At 39.7% G+C, this 18,231-nt stretch overlaps 1 protein-coding gene across 2 annotated transcripts in view; it reads left to right on the top strand.

Annotated features, from left to right (window-relative positions):
* Positions 1 to 18,231, top strand: part of LOC118650026 (activating transcription factor 7 interacting protein) — a 120,694-nt gene that overhangs the window by 74,523 nt on the left and 27,940 nt on the right. For both annotated transcript variants that reach the window (XM_036297763.1, XM_036297762.1), the window contains 5 exons: positions 2,006 to 2,071; positions 3,919 to 3,998; positions 5,685 to 5,773; positions 10,038 to 10,670; positions 11,811 to 11,872. In XM_036297763.1, the coding sequence (XP_036153656.1) occupies positions 2,006 to 2,071; positions 3,919 to 3,998; positions 5,685 to 5,773; positions 10,038 to 10,670; positions 11,811 to 11,872 (930 nt within the window). The remainder of the gene's footprint in view (positions 1 to 2,005; positions 2,072 to 3,918; positions 3,999 to 5,684; positions 5,774 to 10,037; positions 10,671 to 11,810; positions 11,873 to 18,231) is intronic.

Below are 18,231 nucleotides of genomic sequence, written 5' to 3'. Positions count from 1 at the left end.
AAGATTCTTGTATAAGTTGGGGTATAAAAAACATCTTTTTACATACCTTTTTTTGAAAAAATTGCATGAAATATTTTAGTCACAGAAAGGTAAATCCATATTAAGAATATAAAATCATTCTGTTCTATCGTTGGGTGTTAATAATCATAAATAACTAAGTCCTGAGGAAAATCTTCATTTTGGGAATCACAGGTGATTGTTTAGGCTTGTGAGTGGGCTTAAATAAGTTGGAAGGTTTGGGGTCTCCTTTGGAAGTGACTACTTTCTGAAAGGAACTTTAAAAATAGATAATACCATTTTTTAAAGTGATGTACTTATATTAGCTAGAAGAAATTCCCTGGAGGAGCTCTTCCTTAAGCCTCATGAATACATTTAGAAGCTTAGTTTATAATTTTTGAAAATATATTAGATATAAAATTGCAGTAGCAATAGTAGTAAAAAGAATTGACTGCCCTGGCTGGGTGAGTCAGTTGGTTGGAGTTTCTTCTCATACACCAAAAGGGTTGATTCCTGGATTCCTTGTTTGATCCCTGGTCTGGGCACACATAGGAGGCAACTGATCGGTGTTTCTCACGTCTCTCTCTCTCTCTCTCTCTCTCTCTCTCTCTCTCTCCCCCCCCCCCTCCCTCTCCCTCCCCCCCCCCCTTCGTCTTCTCTCTCTAAAATCAATAAACATATCCTCGGGTGAAGATAAAAAATAAAAAATAAATTGAATATCACTTAGTAAAAGACTTAAAGGAAATATAAAGATTTTACATGTGGTGATGTGATAATTTTTTTAGTTTTTTTTCTTTCTGTTCTAATTTAAAATTTTCTGTGAATATGTATTTGGGCAAAATATGTGTTTAGTTAGTTTATGTAAGCAGTACAAATGATAAAATAATTTCACTGATATATTAATACTAGCAAGGTAAAATTTTTGTCAGATTATTAAAGAATAACAGAATAATGAAATTAAATGTTTCAGAGTAATATACTACATGAGCACTTATATAACTGCTATTGAAATTATAAATGAGCAAAACCTTTCTGAAAAGCATTTAGATAAGAGCCTTAAAAATATACTTTAACTTAGGAATTCTATTTCTGAATGTTGTCTATGGAAATCATGTGAAAGAGCAAACATTAATTGCAGTGTTATTTGACTATGGCAATACATTGAGGAACATTGACATCAATCTGGAAAGTGAAATATATATGATTTAATATATATGATATACAGTAGGTCCTTGGGTTACGTTGGAGATCTGTTCCTATGGCGTGGTGTAGCAGCGCGATGTAACGCCGTAAGAGCGGAACCCACCTACTAAGCACCTATGTCACTCACATGGAGCACATACACAGCAGTAATGAAGTGAAACAGTAAAAAAAAAATTTAAAAGAAAGATAATTCCTGACCTTTACTTGTGGTAAATAAATAATAAAAAACATAAAACACATACCTTTTTTTTCATTTTATTTTTTAAAAATAAATGGGAGATGGCGATGTAACCATGAAACGATGTCCGTCGAGTCCGATGTAATCCGAGGACTGCCTGTATATATATAAAGTCAGTGGTATATACTGATTCAATATATTATACATGTACCCATAAGTAGTATTGACAAGGGATCTTTATTACTTACAGATATGCTTATTTTTGCTACTACAAAATTCTCTTGTGAGAAAGTAAAGTGTGATTACAACTATGTTTAAAAAATAACAAAAAAATCATACATATTCAGAAATGTACTGGTTTATGAGCAAGCATCCATAGTTCTAGGAGGAAAAAAGCTAACCTTATAAGAGTGTTCACCTGTGGGTATCAAATTTAAGGCCATTTTAGTTTTCATTATAATTTTCTGTGTTTTTCAAATATATATTTTTACAGTCAGCTTACTTTATTTACTTTTTTGCTGTTTGCTATCTTTGAGGATCCTGTTATCTATGAGTTTCTTGTTATATGGGTTCCATTTTAATGCTATAATGCCACTTGGGTTCTGTTTCCATTTTTGCTTTTTGTAGGCCAAGATAGCCAGGTTAACCAAACGCTTTGGAGCAGCCAAAGAAGATCTTAAGAAAAGACAAGAAGTAAGAATTTCTGTTGTTGCACAATTAATATTTAGCTCTAACTGATAATCTTAGTTAATGCTGAATTAGGAGGAAACACTTCCTTTATTACAGTTCTGAAGTTTGCTCTCATTCACTGTACTTACTGTATGTTGTTTCTGCAGCTCTATAATTAATTTTTAACCCTTTCCTAATTTTCAATTACTGTTTTCACATTTTAACACATATCAATTACTTTTATTTTATGGCATTCTTGAAGCCGTATTTTCTATACATGCGGACTGAAGAGTCCCGGGTTTGATTCCGGTCAAGGGCACATGCCCTGGTTGTGAGTTCGATACCCAGTAGTGGGTGTGCAGGAGGCAGCTGATCAATGATTCTCTCGCATCATTGATGTTTTTATCTCTCTCTCTCTCTCTTTCTCCCTCTCTGAATTCAATAAAAATATATTTTTTTTAAAAAATTATGTTTTTTGGGATTTGTCCTAGTCTAGTCTTGTTATTGTTTTAGTATTCCACTGCCTTCAATAGCCCCGTTCTGCCCTTCCTTTCTTATACTTTGTACGTTAAGTCCAAACATGGTAGCATAACATAAACACTATTCTATAGTCTAGTTTTTCTTTTTGTTGTTTCCTTAGTTACTCTGTAGTACATTATTTAAAAAAAATTTAAAAATATGTTTTTATTGATTTTTAGAAAGAAAGAAAGGGAGAGGGAGAGAGAAACATGGATGTGAGAAACATCGATTGGTTGCCTCCTGCATGCATCCCAACAGGAATTGAGCTTGTGCTGGGCATGTGTCCTCCCTGATCGGGTATCGAACTGGCTACCTTTTGGTGCACGATGATGACATTTAACCAAGTGAGCCACACCAGCTGGGGCATGCAGTACATATTTTTAATATAGCATTTGCATGTTGCTTTATAGTTTTTCAGTTGAATTTCTTTCTCTTCCTCTTGACTTTTTTCCCCATTTGAGCAATTCACATTTCTTTTTGTATTGATAGATCCATTATCTGGCACATGATAATTGCCAATAATAATTATTTCATTAATAATCACTATTTCTACAAGATTTTTCTGTCTTGATTCATTTTCTCACTTGACTTAAAAACAATTTTATAGTTTCAACCTTACCTTGTCCCTCCACCCCCACTGACTCCCTTCCCCCCGCAACTAATAATTTGTTCTTCATCTCTATATTGTTTTTACTTAACTTTTAAAATTCTGTTTTCTCTCTTTTTTCTTGAGTAACTGACAATTGGTTTTTTCCTTTGTTCTATATAGACTAATTTCCCCAAACTCACTTAGACATATCCAAAGATTTTTTATTATAGTTTTTTTTCAATTACGTAATTTTCTGATTTTAAATTCCACTTTCTCAACTTTGTTTCTTTGTCATAATGTGTAAAATGAGCTATTTTATTTCTTATATTAGAAAATTTGTATAAATCTTTTTTGAACCATTTTTATTTGCTATGCCTAGTAAAGTATATGTAGACATTCACTAGATATTTATTGAATGAGTATATCTGGTTTATTATTAATATTTTTATTATTTTGTTTATTGAGCCCTACAGCATGTAAACCATTTTCATAGTCTTCATTTTATTTCCTCATCTCAAAAAACTGAGGTATCAGAATTATTACATTTGTCTTTTGTATAATAAGCAGTTGTTTCCATTAAGTACTGTGCTTAAGACAGCTAACAAGTGGCAATTCCAAGATTCAGATTCTTGTCTCAACTAATAATATTTTTCATGGAATTATAGAAGTAACAGATAATATTTTGATAAAGCATTTAAGGTCTTATTTTTAAAGATTTGCTTTATATTGGGTTTTATTTTACCTTGGTATTTTTCTCCCTCAGAATCCACCAAACCCACCTGTACCTGTATCACCAGGAAAGTCTATAGTTGATGTCAACAGCAATAACAGTGTGCCCTATAGGTGAGAATAATAAACAGTCTATTTGTCAAGTATTTATTCCCCCCACCCGCTTTTTTTTTTTTTTTGCCTTTTTCTTGTGTTAATCCTCACCTGGGGATATTTATCCATTGCTTTTAGCTAGAGTGGAAGGGAGGGAGGGTTACTGGGGTGAGGGGGAGAACATTGATGTAAGAGAGACACATTGACAGGTTGCCTCCTGCATGTGGGGACTGAACCTGCAACCCAGGTATGTGCTCTTGACCAGGAATGGAACCTGCGACCCTTTGGTGCATGGGCCGACTCTAACCACTGGGAACACTGCCCAGGGCCTCTTTTTCTACCTTTTAAAAATAAAATTTACTCATTTTTCCCATCCACCAGCCCCCACTTCTGGCAACTACCAATCTGTTCTCTATATGGATTTAAAAAAATACATATTTTTTTTAGATTTCTTAAAATAAATTTTGTTTTTTTAGATTTCTTTCTCTGTTTAACTTAGCTTATCAGCATGTCTTCAAGATCCATCCATGTTGGGGGTCAAATGGGAAAATTTTTTTTTATGGCTAAATAATACTCCTATGTGCGTATATGTATAAAAGTTTGCTTACCCATTCATCCATAGGTGAACACTTAAGTTGTTACCATATCTTGGTTATTTTAAATAATGCTGCATTGAAAATGGTTGTGCATATATCTTTTCTAATTAGTATTTTGGTTTACTTCAAACAAATATCCAGACGTGTAATTGCTGTATCATATGGTAGCTCTATTTTTAATTTTTTGAGGAAGCTTTGTACTGTTTTCCATAGTGGCTGCACCAATTTACATTTCCATCAATAGTGTGCAAGGTTTTTAAATAGCAAGTCTGTCAAGTTTCCAAATAACTCATATGTAGAATCTAATGAACAAAATTAACTGTTGAACAAAATAGACCCAGAGACATAGAAGCATGGTACAGACTGTAGAATCTCAGTGGGAAGGTGCGGGTAGGTAGGAAGAGATCAAAGAACTTGTATGCATATATGCATAACCCATGGCACAGACAATAGGGTGTGAAGGCCTGGGGTAGTGGGTGGGGTGGTTAGAAGGGGTCAGTGGGGGGAAAAAAAGGGACATATGTAATACTTTCAACAATAAAGATTTAAAAAAAATAAAGTAATAAAATAAGAGAACAAGTTTCTGATTTTATTTTGCAGAAACATCTTGGAATCTAATCTTAGGTATTTGTATAGAGACAAGTGGTATACCAAATTAAGTGTATTTCCTTCCTTTTTGCTTTGTTATGGATACTGGTTTTGGTAATTTATTATAAGGCTTTTTTTGGTCATTGCAGATTTCTTTTATCACTTGTACTAAATAGTATTCTCTCAAGTAACTGAGAAATGCTTTGGTCAGGGGTGATAAAAGCTAGTGTCTGCAGATTTTAGGACCTACATTTGGTTTTCAGGTAAAAGTATTGAGGACATTAGAATAGAAGAGGAAGACTTTTCCCTAATGCCATAGGACACCTCCCCTCCTGCCCATAGCGTTCTGAAGTATATGTGGTAGTTTTCCCTCAGTGCATTCACTTGAAATTTAATGCTGCAATAGCTATGTCTAGCCACTCTTTTTTTTCCCCATGGGCCACTGCTTTATCTATACATAAATTGATGTTCCCTACAATGTTATATTCATGACTGACTATTTTTGTGTATATATATTTCATAGAAACACAGGTACAGTGAGACAATTGCTGGAGTCCAAAAGAAATGTAAGCGAGAGTACACCACCATCCATTCAAACCCCTGTGAATACAGGTAACAATATTTTTTAACACTGAAATACATTTTCTTAGTGTAATTGGAGGCATTGGTTTTCTTTTCTTTTGAGGATGAAATTTGCTAGAAACTGAGCATATTGATCTAAAATTGAGTGCTTAAGTATATAGTTTTATTTAAACACTAAAGGTGCAGTGCACGAATTTGTGCACGGGTGGGGTCCGGCCTGTCAGAAGGAGGAGATGGCGGGAGGTTGGCTGTCTGGCCCGTCCCCATTGGGGTGGGGAGGCCGATCTGGGGTGGGGCCAGGCAGGAGGAGGGGCTGCAGGAGGTTGGCCGGCTCGCCCGCCCCCTATTGAAGTAGGGGGGTGTGCAGTCAGGGGCAGGGCCACCAGGGGGATGGGCTGTGGGCTGATCAGGGTGGTGGGGGCCCATCGGGGGTGGGGCCTGCCGGGGGAAGGGGCTGCAGGAGGTTGGCCAGCGAGCCCCTCTGATCAGGCGGTTCGCTGGCCGCAGTGGGCATCATAATGACCAGTCATTCTGGTTATTACGGTCTTTTGTTCTGGTTGCTGGCTTTTTATATATAGAGACTAGGGGCCCGGTGCACGAAATTCGTGCACTGGGTGGGGGGGGGGGGAGTGTCCCTCAGCCCAGCCTGCCCCCTCTCACATACTGGGAGTCCTCAGGCGTTGACCCCCATCACGCTCCAATCGCAGGATCGGCCCCTTGCCCAGGCCTGACGCCTCTGACAGAGGCGTCAGGCCTGGGCAGGGGACCCTCATTTCCCCCCCATCACTGGTTCTGCACCCAGCCCAGGCCTGATGCCTCTGGCCCAGGCGTCAGGCCTGCGCAGGGGACCCCCAGACCCCTCCGATTGCTGGCTCTGCCCCTTGCCCAGGCCTGATGCCTCGGCCAGAGGCGTAGACCCCCATTACCCTCCGATCGCCTGATCGGCCCCTTGCCCAGGCCTGATGCCTCTGCCAGAGGTGTCAGGCTTGGACAGGGGTCTCCCATCTCCCCCCGATCACTGGCTCTGACCCCCGCCCAGGCCTGAGGCCTCTGGCCCAGGAATCATGCCTGGGCAGGGAACCCCCATCTCCCTCTGATCGCTTGCTCCACCCCCCGCCCAAGCCTGACGCCTCTGACCCAGACTTCAGGCCTGGGCAAGGGGACCATCATATCCCTCCAATCCCTGGCTCCGCCCCCCGCCCAGGCCTGATGCCTCGGCCAGAGGAGTTGACCCTCATCACCCTCCGATCACCAATCACCGGATCAGCCCCTTGACCAGGCCTGAGGCCTCCGGCAGAGGTGTCAGGCCTGTGCAGGGGATCCCCAGCTCCCCGCGGTTGCAGGCTCTGGCCCTGCCCAGGCCTAACGCCTCTGGCCAAGGCATTAGGCCTGGGCAGGGGACTCCCAGTTCCCCGCGATCTCCCACTCTGCCCCTGCCCAGGCCTAACGCCTCTGGCCGAGGCGTTAGGCCTGGGCAGGGGACCCCCAGCTCCCTGAGGTTGCAGGCTCCGTCCCTGCCCAGGCCTAACGCCTCTGGCCTAGGCGTCCGGCCCGGGCAGCGGGGACCCGCAGTGGCAGCGGGGGGCGCCGCGATCGTGTGGGCTCCGCCCCTGCCCCTGCAGGACGCCTCTGGCTGAGGCCTCTGGCTCGGGCAGCGGGGACCCGCAGCTGCAGCTGCCCCGCGATCGTGGGCTCCGCTTTAGGCCCAGGCAAGGGACCCCTAGCTTCCGGGACTGCCAGCTTCGACCGTACCCAGCTCCCATCGCTGGCTTCACCCCTACTTCCTGCTGTCACTGGCCAGGGCGGCAAAGGTGCCTGATTCTCCGATCATGGCTGCCCCCCACCTCTTAGCTCGCCCCTGGGTTTCTGATCACTGTCAGTGGCAGGGGGCTTCTTCCTGCTTTCCCTTTCACCTCCCTGCATTGTGCCTACATATGCAAATTAGCCGCCATCTTTGTTGGCAGTTAACTGCCATCTTAGTTGGCAGTTAATTTGCATATAGCCCTGATTAGCCAATGAAAAGGGTAGTGCCGTACACCAATTACCATTTTTCTCTTTTATTAGTGTAGATTAGGATTCCATATATGCATGGAAATACAGAAATTGAAATCTCTACTGTAGTGGTTCTCAAACTTTTTAGTCACCATATCCCTGTATAATCTTAAAAACTATTAAGAATCCCAAAGTTTTTGTTTGTGTGGGTTATGTTAATTGATATTTACTCTAGTAGGAATATAAAATTCAAAAAATGTTTGCTTATTCATTAAAAAATAATAAACACTGCCTAGCCAGTTGGGCTCAGTGGATAGAGTGTCATTCTACATACTGAAGGTCCCAGGTTTGATTCTGGCTGAGTGCATGTGCCTCAGTTGCAGACTCAATCCTCAGCCCTGGTCGGGTGAGTGCGGGAGGCAACCAACCGATGTATCTCTCTCACATTGATGTTTCTCTGTCTCTCCTCCTTCCTTGAACTCTAGAAATCAATGGGAAGATATCCTTGGGTGAGGATTAACAAATTAAAAAATAATTATTAACACCTTATTTTGCAACACGTGTTTTAATGAAAAATAACTTCTAAGCTTAAAAAAGTAATGAAAAGAGTATGATTGTCTTACATTTTTATACATTTCTTTTATCTCACTTAAAACATTATGATCCCTATGAAAGCGGGATTCTTATATCTATATCTGCATTCCTTGTTGAAGTTTGTTGTTTTGATTGAAATATATGAAGAAAATTCTGCCTCATACAAATATGTGGTTGGAAAAGGCTAGCTCTTTTAGAGAACTGTGGATATTTTCTTTGAAAATCAAGTAGTAGTTTGTTTGTTTATTTATTTATTATTGATTTCAGAAAGGAAGGGGGAGGGAGAGAGAGAAACATCAATGATGAGAGAGACCAGAATCGAACCTGCAGCCCTTCAGTCTGCAGGCTGATGCTCTATCCACTGAGCCAAGCCATATAGGGCTATTTTGTTGGCTTTTTTTACTGTGAACATGTGATGGTAAAAAATGTAGTGATACTTTTAGTACCACTACTTGATTTTTGTACTGAAGTATCAGAAGTTTTACTCATCATTGCTTTGGCTCCATCAGTGCACATATCTACTGATGAAAAAGTAAAATAATGTTTTATTATTATTATGAAAATAGTTTTGATATTGCAAGCTCCTGAAAAGGTCGCAATTATCCCAAGTATCCCACTGAACCATACCTTGAAAATTGCTGCTCTCAGTATGCCTGTGATTTTGGAAGAAAGACTACAGATCAATGAGAAAGACACTTAGCCATCTAGCTTCCTTATTTCATCTCCCATCGACACTCTGCCATCTTCCATTTATATATATAAAAGGCTAATATGCAAAGTGTCCCCTCAGGAGTTCGACCAGGAGACCAGGAGTTTGATTGCTCACTATGATGTGTGCTGACCACCAGGGGGAAGCATGGGACAAAGAAGGCCCCGGCCTGCAGCCGGGGAAGGAAAGCCCCTGTCAGCAGTTGGAGGAAGGCCCCAGCCAGCAGCTGGAAGGCCCCGATCAGCCCTGATCGCTGACCAGGCCTAGGGACCCTACCTGTGCATGAATTTTGTACCCTGGGCCTCTAGTCCTATAAAATAAAGAGCTAATATGCTAATTAGACCAGATGGTGGAACAACCTTCTGGAATGACCAGTGGGGGGGGGGGGGCAGGGCAGGGCCATGAGGCACGAATTTTGTGCATTGGGCCTCTAGTATTATATAATGTTAATAGAGTGTCAGTGTAAGCAACCTTCTGTCTCTAGTTCCTCTCCCAGGCAATTCAATACAACTTGATCCGTAGATCTGATTTCATATGGTCCAAATGATAAGATACATGACCAAGTTTGCCTATTCATTAATAGTGATGATGCTTACTAGACTTTCTATTTGAGTTTATATATTGCTAGTGTCCCAAAGCATTTGTAATGTTTTAAATGTAGTTTCAAAAATATCTAAACAATATTACCAATTTTTCAGTTATTTTTCAGTTATGCTATAGTTATTACAGTAATTTTCAGACACTGTTTTGAATAGGAGATAGCAGTCCTCCATATTAATCATAAACCATGTGATGTTTTCATAATATACTGATCATAGATGCAAAATGCTTCTACAAATTTAACTCAAAGAAGTTCAAGAATTTAAATCTGGAAAAGATTTCATTATGAAGGACTTTACTGTATCTACTGCAATCCATTAAATTATTATTGTGTTATATTATCCTAGCTGATAAATGGAGGTAGCCATTTAAACTGAGATTTCTTTTTTCTTTCTATAGTGTCTTCAACCAATCTTGTCACTCCTTCAACAGTTGTCAGTAGTCAACCTAAATTGCAGACTCCAGTGACTTCGGGTTCTCTGACATCAATTCTTCCTGCACCCAACACAGCTACAGTAGTTGCTACTACTCAGGTGCCTAGTGGAAATCCCCAACCTACAATCTCGTTACAATCATTACCAGTGATTTTGCATGTACCTGTTGCGGTATCCTCCCAGCCTCAACTCCTACAGAGCCATCCCGGGACTTTAGTAACTAATCAACCATCTGGCAACGTTGAATTCATTTCTGTACAGAGCCCACCTACAGTGAGCAGTCTCACCAAAAATCCAGTATCCTTGCCATCCTTGCCAAATCCCACTAAACCAAACAACGTTACTTCTGTGCCCAGTTCTAGTATTCAAAGGAACTCTCCTGCCAGTGCTGCACCATTAGGAACAACACTTGCTGTACAGGCTGTTCCAACAGCGCACTCTATTGTACAAGCCACAAGGACTTCTTTACCCACAGTAGGCCCATCAGGACTCTACAGTCCATCAAATAATCGCGGTCCTATACAGATGAAAATTCCAATTTCTGCTTTTAGTACTTCATCTCCTGCAGAACAGAGCAGCACTACTACCCCAAGAATTGGTAAGTCACTGTGTAGCTTTAATAATAGAAATAAAAGCTTGCTAATGATCTGTAGATAATTGAACTTTTCTGTTTGTTTGTAGAAGTGGCTAGCATCATTAGAAAAACAAAGTAAATGGAATATCCTGGAGGTTATTTTTAATAAGTTTTTAGTTACATAAGAAATTATGTTGTTAAAATGGGATTTGAGAGAGAGTTTGTTTTGAGTGAGAGGCTAGCATTTGTATTTAACTTTTAGGCATTTTTCTAATCTGGGTGAATTTTTTTATTTAGGCTTTGTAGCAAGCATTATTTTATAATACATTTGCCAGGAATATATGAATAGAACAAATTTATTTTAAAGTATCTAATTGACCTAATGTACGCTTAAAAGAGGAAAATAAACATCACATATTTTCCCTACCCATTTATGTGCTCATCATTCACATCTTCCAAATTTGAACAGTTTAAAAATAGGTTCTGCCCTCTCTAGTTTACTACGCAGTACTTGATTGTGTCTTGTTTTCTCTGTTGTATATTTTCCCCTATGACATATTTTATGATTATGTTTGTATATATGTGTACTTTGAAGTATTGCAAAAGGAGAGCTTGATTGTATCTTTATTTAAAATCTTTTAAACTCTTTTTTTTAACTACATTTTGTATGCATTCTCTTTTTTTCAATTATAGTTGACATTCAATATTTTATATTAGTTTCAGTTATAGAATAGTGGTTAGACATTCATATAATTTATGAAGTGTTTCCTTTGATAAGTCTAGTAACCATCAGGCACTATGCATAGTTATTACAATATTATTGACTATATTTCCTACGGTATATGTTATATCCCTATGACTATTTTGTAACTACAATTTGTATTTTTTAATCCCTTTAGCTTTTTCCCCCAACCCTCATCCCATCTGGCCACCATCAGTTTGTTCTTTTGAATAATTAATGCTTAGCCTAGAGACAATTTAAGTCAAAGAGAGGTGCATGCTGGGTAACAAATCTCTTATAGTTATGTAAATTATAAGTGTGTGTGTGTGTGTGTGTGTATGTGTGTATACGTATGCATGTTTATGTATATAAAGCACAACCCAACTTTTCACATTTTTAGGTGCTTTTAAAAATGGCTGACTTTTTAAATTTTGACTCCTCAGAAAACCAGACAAACAAAACAATAGATGCTTCTGTTAAGAAAGCAGCTGATAGCACATCACAGGTAAGATTTTCCTTCTGTTTCAAATTAAAATTCTAATTATAGTCCACAAGACAATGGATTTCTACCAGTATTCTTTAATACAATGAAAATTATTCTGTGTTCTTTACAACTCTTCAAAGATTTCCAAACAGCTTCTCTGTAATATTGAACAAGAACTGACTTTCTTTGCTTAGTAATTCTCCTAGAGGTAATGTTATTTTATTATATTGACTAACTGCTTGGCTTATATAATTGACAGTCCAGCTGTTTGCCTAAGTGGCAAATATAAAACACTGTGAAACAGCCTGTGATTGGAAAGAGTGTCCCTTTCTGATTACTTATGGCTAACTTATTTTTTTCTGTGACAAATCTTACTAGGTTGAACACTTTAAAGTTAGTAGAGTTTCAAAAAAATCTGAATGGGCTGTATGGAAATGGTTGTTGTTTAATCAGACCTAGTTAGGAACTCGTTAAATATGTAAAATATTATCTTTTTTTGTAGTCATTGAATGAAGATTTCTCTAATGTCCTCCAAATAATTATCTGTCAACATATTTCACATAGAATGTATTATTATAACATATTTTTTCACATATCTCATTTCATATAATACATCAATATACTTAATATAGTGTAAAAATTATCTATTCAAATTATCAGCATATATTATAAAAAATGTAGAATTTTTTATGCTGCTGTCTGTAATTATAGTGCTGATTTGAGGGACTCAGGTTCACCCTCAAGTTGGTTGATTTGCTAGAACAGTGGTTCTCAACCTTCCTAATGCCGCGACCCTTTAATACAGTTCCTCATGTTGTGGTGACCCCCAACCATAAAATTATTTTCGTTGCTACTTCATAACTATAATTTTGCTACTGTTCTGAATCGTAATGTAAATATCTGATATGCAGGATTTATTTTCATTGTTACAAATTGAACATAATTAAAGCGTAGTGATTAATCACAAAAACAATATGTAATTATATATGTGTTTTCCGATGGTCTTAGGCGACTCCTGGGAAAGGGTCCTTCGACCCCCAAAGGGGTCGCGACCCACAGGTTGAGAACCACTGTGCTAGAAAGACTCATAAGGCCCATAGCAGGGTACTTACGGTTTATACAGCAAAAAGATAGAAAGCAAAAATAACAGGGAAAAGATAAGCATCAAGTAGGGTTCAGAGAGGTTAGACACAAGTTTCTAAATCTTCCCCTATCCATCATCACATAGCATGTGCTTTCTCTCTTATTATTAACTTCAGTGACAAGTACCAAGAGTCTCTGCCCAAAGAAGCCTGACTAACTCTCAAGGTCTGAGGTATTTTAAAGGGCTGGTCATATAGCAATAACTTTCTATGTAACCAGTCGAAACTCAAAACCCTAATAGTAAAATCAGACATACATCAATAATCTTGATGTTTGTGCGAATCAATCTTGACAAGCCAGTATGACAAACTCCACTTTTCAAGGTGTTCAAAAGAAAATTATTAATCATTAATGGAAACTTTTCAAAGGCCACATTCTTGGTAGCTAATCAAGTCTCAGTTATAGTTCCAAGTTCCCTTGGAGAGATGTGCAAAAAGTGAACAACCAGGTGTTCTGTGTTAAGTTCCTTCACAATTGGTTAAGTCCCCTACTGTAATTTTTCATATATGCTCTTTTTGTTTGTTTCATTACAAGAAAACCACAAAACACAACCCTCTATTGAAGTTTTCTTAGTGTTGACTTAATGAGAGTGGTCATATTGGAGAAGTATACACCATTAGATAACTTTTAATAAAATAGATTCTTAGTATAAAACCTACTTGACAACAACTAAGGGTTGTTTTTTTTTATAGTTTTAAATTGAGAACTTTAGTAAGATTTGTAAATGCAGATATAAATGTGTGATTTCTCTGATTAGATACGTTTTCTCAGAAGTGATGTCAGAAAAAATGTAAAGGTACCTATGTATATGTATATGTGTCTGTTTATAAATCTGCACCTAGTGGCATAGAAATAATAAGCCCTAGAGTCAGACAGCCTGGCTCCTGTCACTTTTTAGTGGATAGCCTTTGGGCAAGTTACTTAATACCTTGGATTTCTCACCTATAAAATGTGGGTAATGCTATTTCCCACTTCATAGGATTACTATAAAAATTAAATTTGTTAATCAATATAAAACATTTAACACAGAGCCCTATAGCAATAGTGTCAACTCTAATCTTATAATTGCTATTAATAATTATTGAAATAATTACCAATTTTATTTCTCAAGAAAAAAACATAGCTAGGAAACTACCTGTAATATATAATAATAGATAGTAAGTTGTATGTTAGGTTGTGACCAATAAAAATATAGATTAGATTTTATTGTAGACCTTCTTGTCCTATTATAGAGTATACATTATAGGAAAATATGCATCTCATAATAAAGCATCAAAACATGACACGAAGGCTACCAAATTTATGGAAGAAATAGACAAATAGGACATTTTATTATTATAAAGTTTCCCTCTTTGTATCTTGTCTAATATTTACATGGTCACAGCAGCTTTTTTTTTTTTTTTTCCTTGTTCTTCAGTCACTTATTTTAATTTCCAAGCCCTATTACCTTCTCACCAGAGCCATTTACTGATCTTTTTGCTTTTCTGTACACCTTCCTGGATGACTTCAGCTTCTGGTTTGTGGTTTTATCACAGTCCTTGATTTTGTCCAGCTACCAACCTCAGTGAATTTTATAAGCATGGCATTGAGAGTATGGAAAAACACTGCTTTGATAGTTTTTCTCTAATCTTCTCAAATTTCTTTTTCTTTTTTTTTTTTAATTAAATCTTTATTGTTCAGATTATTACATTTGTTCCTCTTTTTTTTCCTCCCCATAACTCCCCTCCTCCCAGTTCCCGCCCCACCCTCCGCCCTCACTCCCCACCCACTGTCCTCATCCATAGGTGCACGATTTTTCTCCAGTCTCTTCCCGCATCTCCCACACCCCTTTCCCCCCCAGGAATAGTCAGTCCATTCCCTTTCTATGTCCCTGATTCTATTATAATCGACAGTTCATTCTGTTCATCAGATTATTTATTCACTTGATTCTTAGATTCACTTGTTGATAGATGCATATTTGTTGTTCATAAATTGTATCTTTACCTTTTTCTTCCTCTTCCTCTTCTTAAAGGATACCTTTCAGCATTTCATATAATCCTGGTTTGGTGGTGATGAACTCCTTTAGCTTTTCCTTATCTGTGAAGCTCTTTATCTGACCTTCAATTCTGAATGATAGCTTTGCTGGATAAAGTAATCTTGGTTGTAGGTTCTTGGTATTCATCACTTTGAATATTTCTTGCCACTCCCTTCTGGCCTGCAAAGTTTCTGTTGAGAAATCAGCTGACAGTCGTATGGGTATTCCCTTGTAGGTAACTGACTTTCTTTCTCTTGCTGTTTTTAAGATTCTCTCTTTATCTTTTGCTCTTGGCATTTTAATGATGATGTGTCTTGGTGTGGTCCTCTTTGGATTCCTTTTGTTTGGGGTTCTCCGCGCTTCTTGGACCTGTAAGTCCATTTCTTTCACCAGGTGGGGGAAGTTTTCTGTCATTATTTCTTCAAATAGGTTTTCAATATCTTGCTCTCTCTCATCTTCTGGCACCCCTATAATTCTGATGTTGGTATGCTTGAAGCTGTCCCAGAGGCTCCTTACACTATCCTCGCATTTTTGGATTCTTTTTTCATTTTGCTTTTCCGGTTGGGTGTTTTTTGCTTCCTCGCATTTCAAATCATTGACTTGATTCTTGCGCTCCTCTGGTCTGCTGTCGGGAGTCTGTATAATATTCGTTATTTCAGTCCGTGTATGCTTAATTTCTTGTTGGTTCCCCAATATAAGATCGAGGGTCTCATTAGTTTTCTTGTAGATCTCATTAAGTTTATCGGCGGCTTCTAAACAGTTCTTGAGAGACCTTAAAAGTGTGGTTCTGAACTCTATATCTTCCATTGACAATTTTGTCCTGTTTCTTTGTCTCCGCATTTTGTTATGCTTCCTTGGTGCACCCCCTAGTGGTCTTTGTTCGCAGTCTTATAGTTAAATCTTGATTGTTGTAGCTAATTCCAGGGAGGGTTTGACCTCCAGGCCAAGTGGCTATGAGAATCAGCTGTGTCAGCAGTGAGAGAACTTCTGTCCTCTAGGGAGGTGCTAATCTAGCGTTTGCCTGAGGCTATCCGGCAAATGCCTGTGTGCAGGGCTTGGGCGGGGCGGGTCGCACAGGATCAACAGGGTGGGCCAGAGAGAGCAGTTATGGCGGCTCTCAGTCCTGTCCCCAGGGGCTCTGCCTCTCAGAGTCCCAGCACCCGCTGCAAAGCTCAGAGAGAAAGCTGCACTCGCTCTGACCGAAGCCAGACAGTCCCGCTTCTCCCGTTTGAGTCTGGGTCCCTAAAGACTCGCCCGGATCTGGAGCTCAGATTCTGCGACTCCCTCCCGATTGAAAACGCCAACCGCGCCCTCCGCCGCCAGCCCGCTCCGCGCACTCCGCACCTCAGAATTTGACTTCAGCACTGCGCCTCCTCTGAGTGTCCGTATGCGTTTCTCTTTCCTCCTAGTTGTAGGACTTCCACTCAGCCAGCGTTGCTGTGGTTCTGGGTGATGTCCCTTCCGTTTTTTGGTTTCACTTTTGAAGTAGTTGTTCAAAGCAGCAAACTCCGGCGTTAACCTATGCCACCATCTTGGTTCTCCAAGCAGCTTTTTTATATTTACTTTTTTCAGTGTATTTATGTCTTCATATTTAAAGTGAGTATCTAGGAGAAAGAAACAAAGTTATTTCTTGATGTCTTATCCCATGTGACAATCCATATATTTTGATAGGAAATTTTAGTCTGTTTACGCGTGTTATAATTATTGTTTTTTTTAAATATATTTTATTGATTTTTTACAGAGAGGAAGGGAGAGGGATAGAGAGTTAGAAACATCGATGAGAGAGAAACATCGATCAGCTGCCTCTTGCACACCTCCTATTGGGGATGTGCCCGCAACCAAGGTACATGCCCTTGACCGGAATCGAACCCGGGACCCTTCAGTCCGACGCTCTATCCACTGAGCCAAACCGGTCAGGGCATGTGGTATAATTATTGATATGGTTGTATTTAGGTCTTCTGTTTTATAATTTTAAAAATTTGTTTCACCTAAATTTTGTTTCTATGTGGTTTCTTTTTTTTCTCTTTATTTTGTGTTAATCTTATGGGATTTTAAAAAACATTTTACCTTAATTCTCCTGTTTCCCTTTTATTTTTGTTTTTCAGTTTCTACTTCTTAATTGCACATTCATTAATGTATTTCCTTTAATTCTCTCTCTCTTTTCTCTCTCTCTCTCTCTCTCTCTCTCTCTCTCTCTCTCTCTCTCTCCCTCCCTCCCTCCCTCCCTCCCTCCCTCCCTCACCGGAGGATACCTTTCCATTGATTTTTACAGAGTGGAAGAGAGAGGGAAAGACAGAGAGAAACATCAATGTGAAAGAAACATATCAATTGGTTGCCTCCTGCACACAAGGACCAGGGCCCAGGCCAGGGAGGAGCCTGCAACCAAGGTACCTGCGGTGGACGGGAATTGAACCCGGAACCCTAAGCAGATGCTCTATCCACTGAGCCAAACTGGCTAGGGCCTTTGAATATATTTTTAACAGCTACTTTGCAGTTTTTGCTAAATTCAAAATCTGGCTTCACTTGGAACCATTTTCCATTAACTACCTTTTGTCTTTGGTTGTATTCTACTGGTCTTTGCATATTTGTCTAGTAATTTTTGTTGTTGGTTTTGTTGTTATTGTTATTATGTGGGTCCCCTGTGTCTTGCACAATCCCCATCTGCTCCCTGCAGGCATTTTAACTGACCCTCACCTACTTCCCCCACCTCCCATCAGGACCCCAGTTTAATGTAACACTCAAATCTCCGGTATCTGCAGGAGGTGGTCTGTGGTGGGTGGAGCTCCAGGGGTAGTAATATTACTGTGCAGGAGGCTTAAAGTTCACAAAGGCGGTGTGGCGGATGGAGTTCCAAGTTTGGGGGCTCTGAGTCCAGAATACCCTGAGGGCTCAGGATGGAGGGAAGATGGATTTGGGGACAAAAGGTCGGTGATGTTCAGATTTGTGGTGGGGAACAGAGTCGGTTGAAATCCAGGATGGGGGAGTCTGAGTCCCGGAGGACCGATTTGGGATCGATTTGGGATCCGGCACTCCTAGGTGCTGGAGTCTGAGCCCGAGGCCATATTGTGGGGGAGGGGATGGGAGGGGCACGCAGCCCAGGAGGGGGAGCCCAGGCGCCGGGCCGGGCAGCCCGTGGTGGTCGCGCACAGACGCACAGCCACGCGCAGCCTGGGAGCGAAGCTTCCCCAGCGATGGTGAGCAGCTCCAGCTCCTTAATCCTAAT

This window comes from Myotis myotis, unplaced genomic scaffold (assembly GCF_014108235.1).
Source record: "Myotis myotis isolate mMyoMyo1 unplaced genomic scaffold, mMyoMyo1.p scaffold_m19_p_3, whole genome shotgun sequence".
NCBI lineage: Eukaryota > Metazoa > Chordata > Mammalia > Chiroptera > Vespertilionidae > Myotis > Myotis myotis.
The sequence above is the reverse complement of the archived record's forward strand: the minus strand, read 5'-3'. Positions and strand labels throughout refer to the sequence as shown.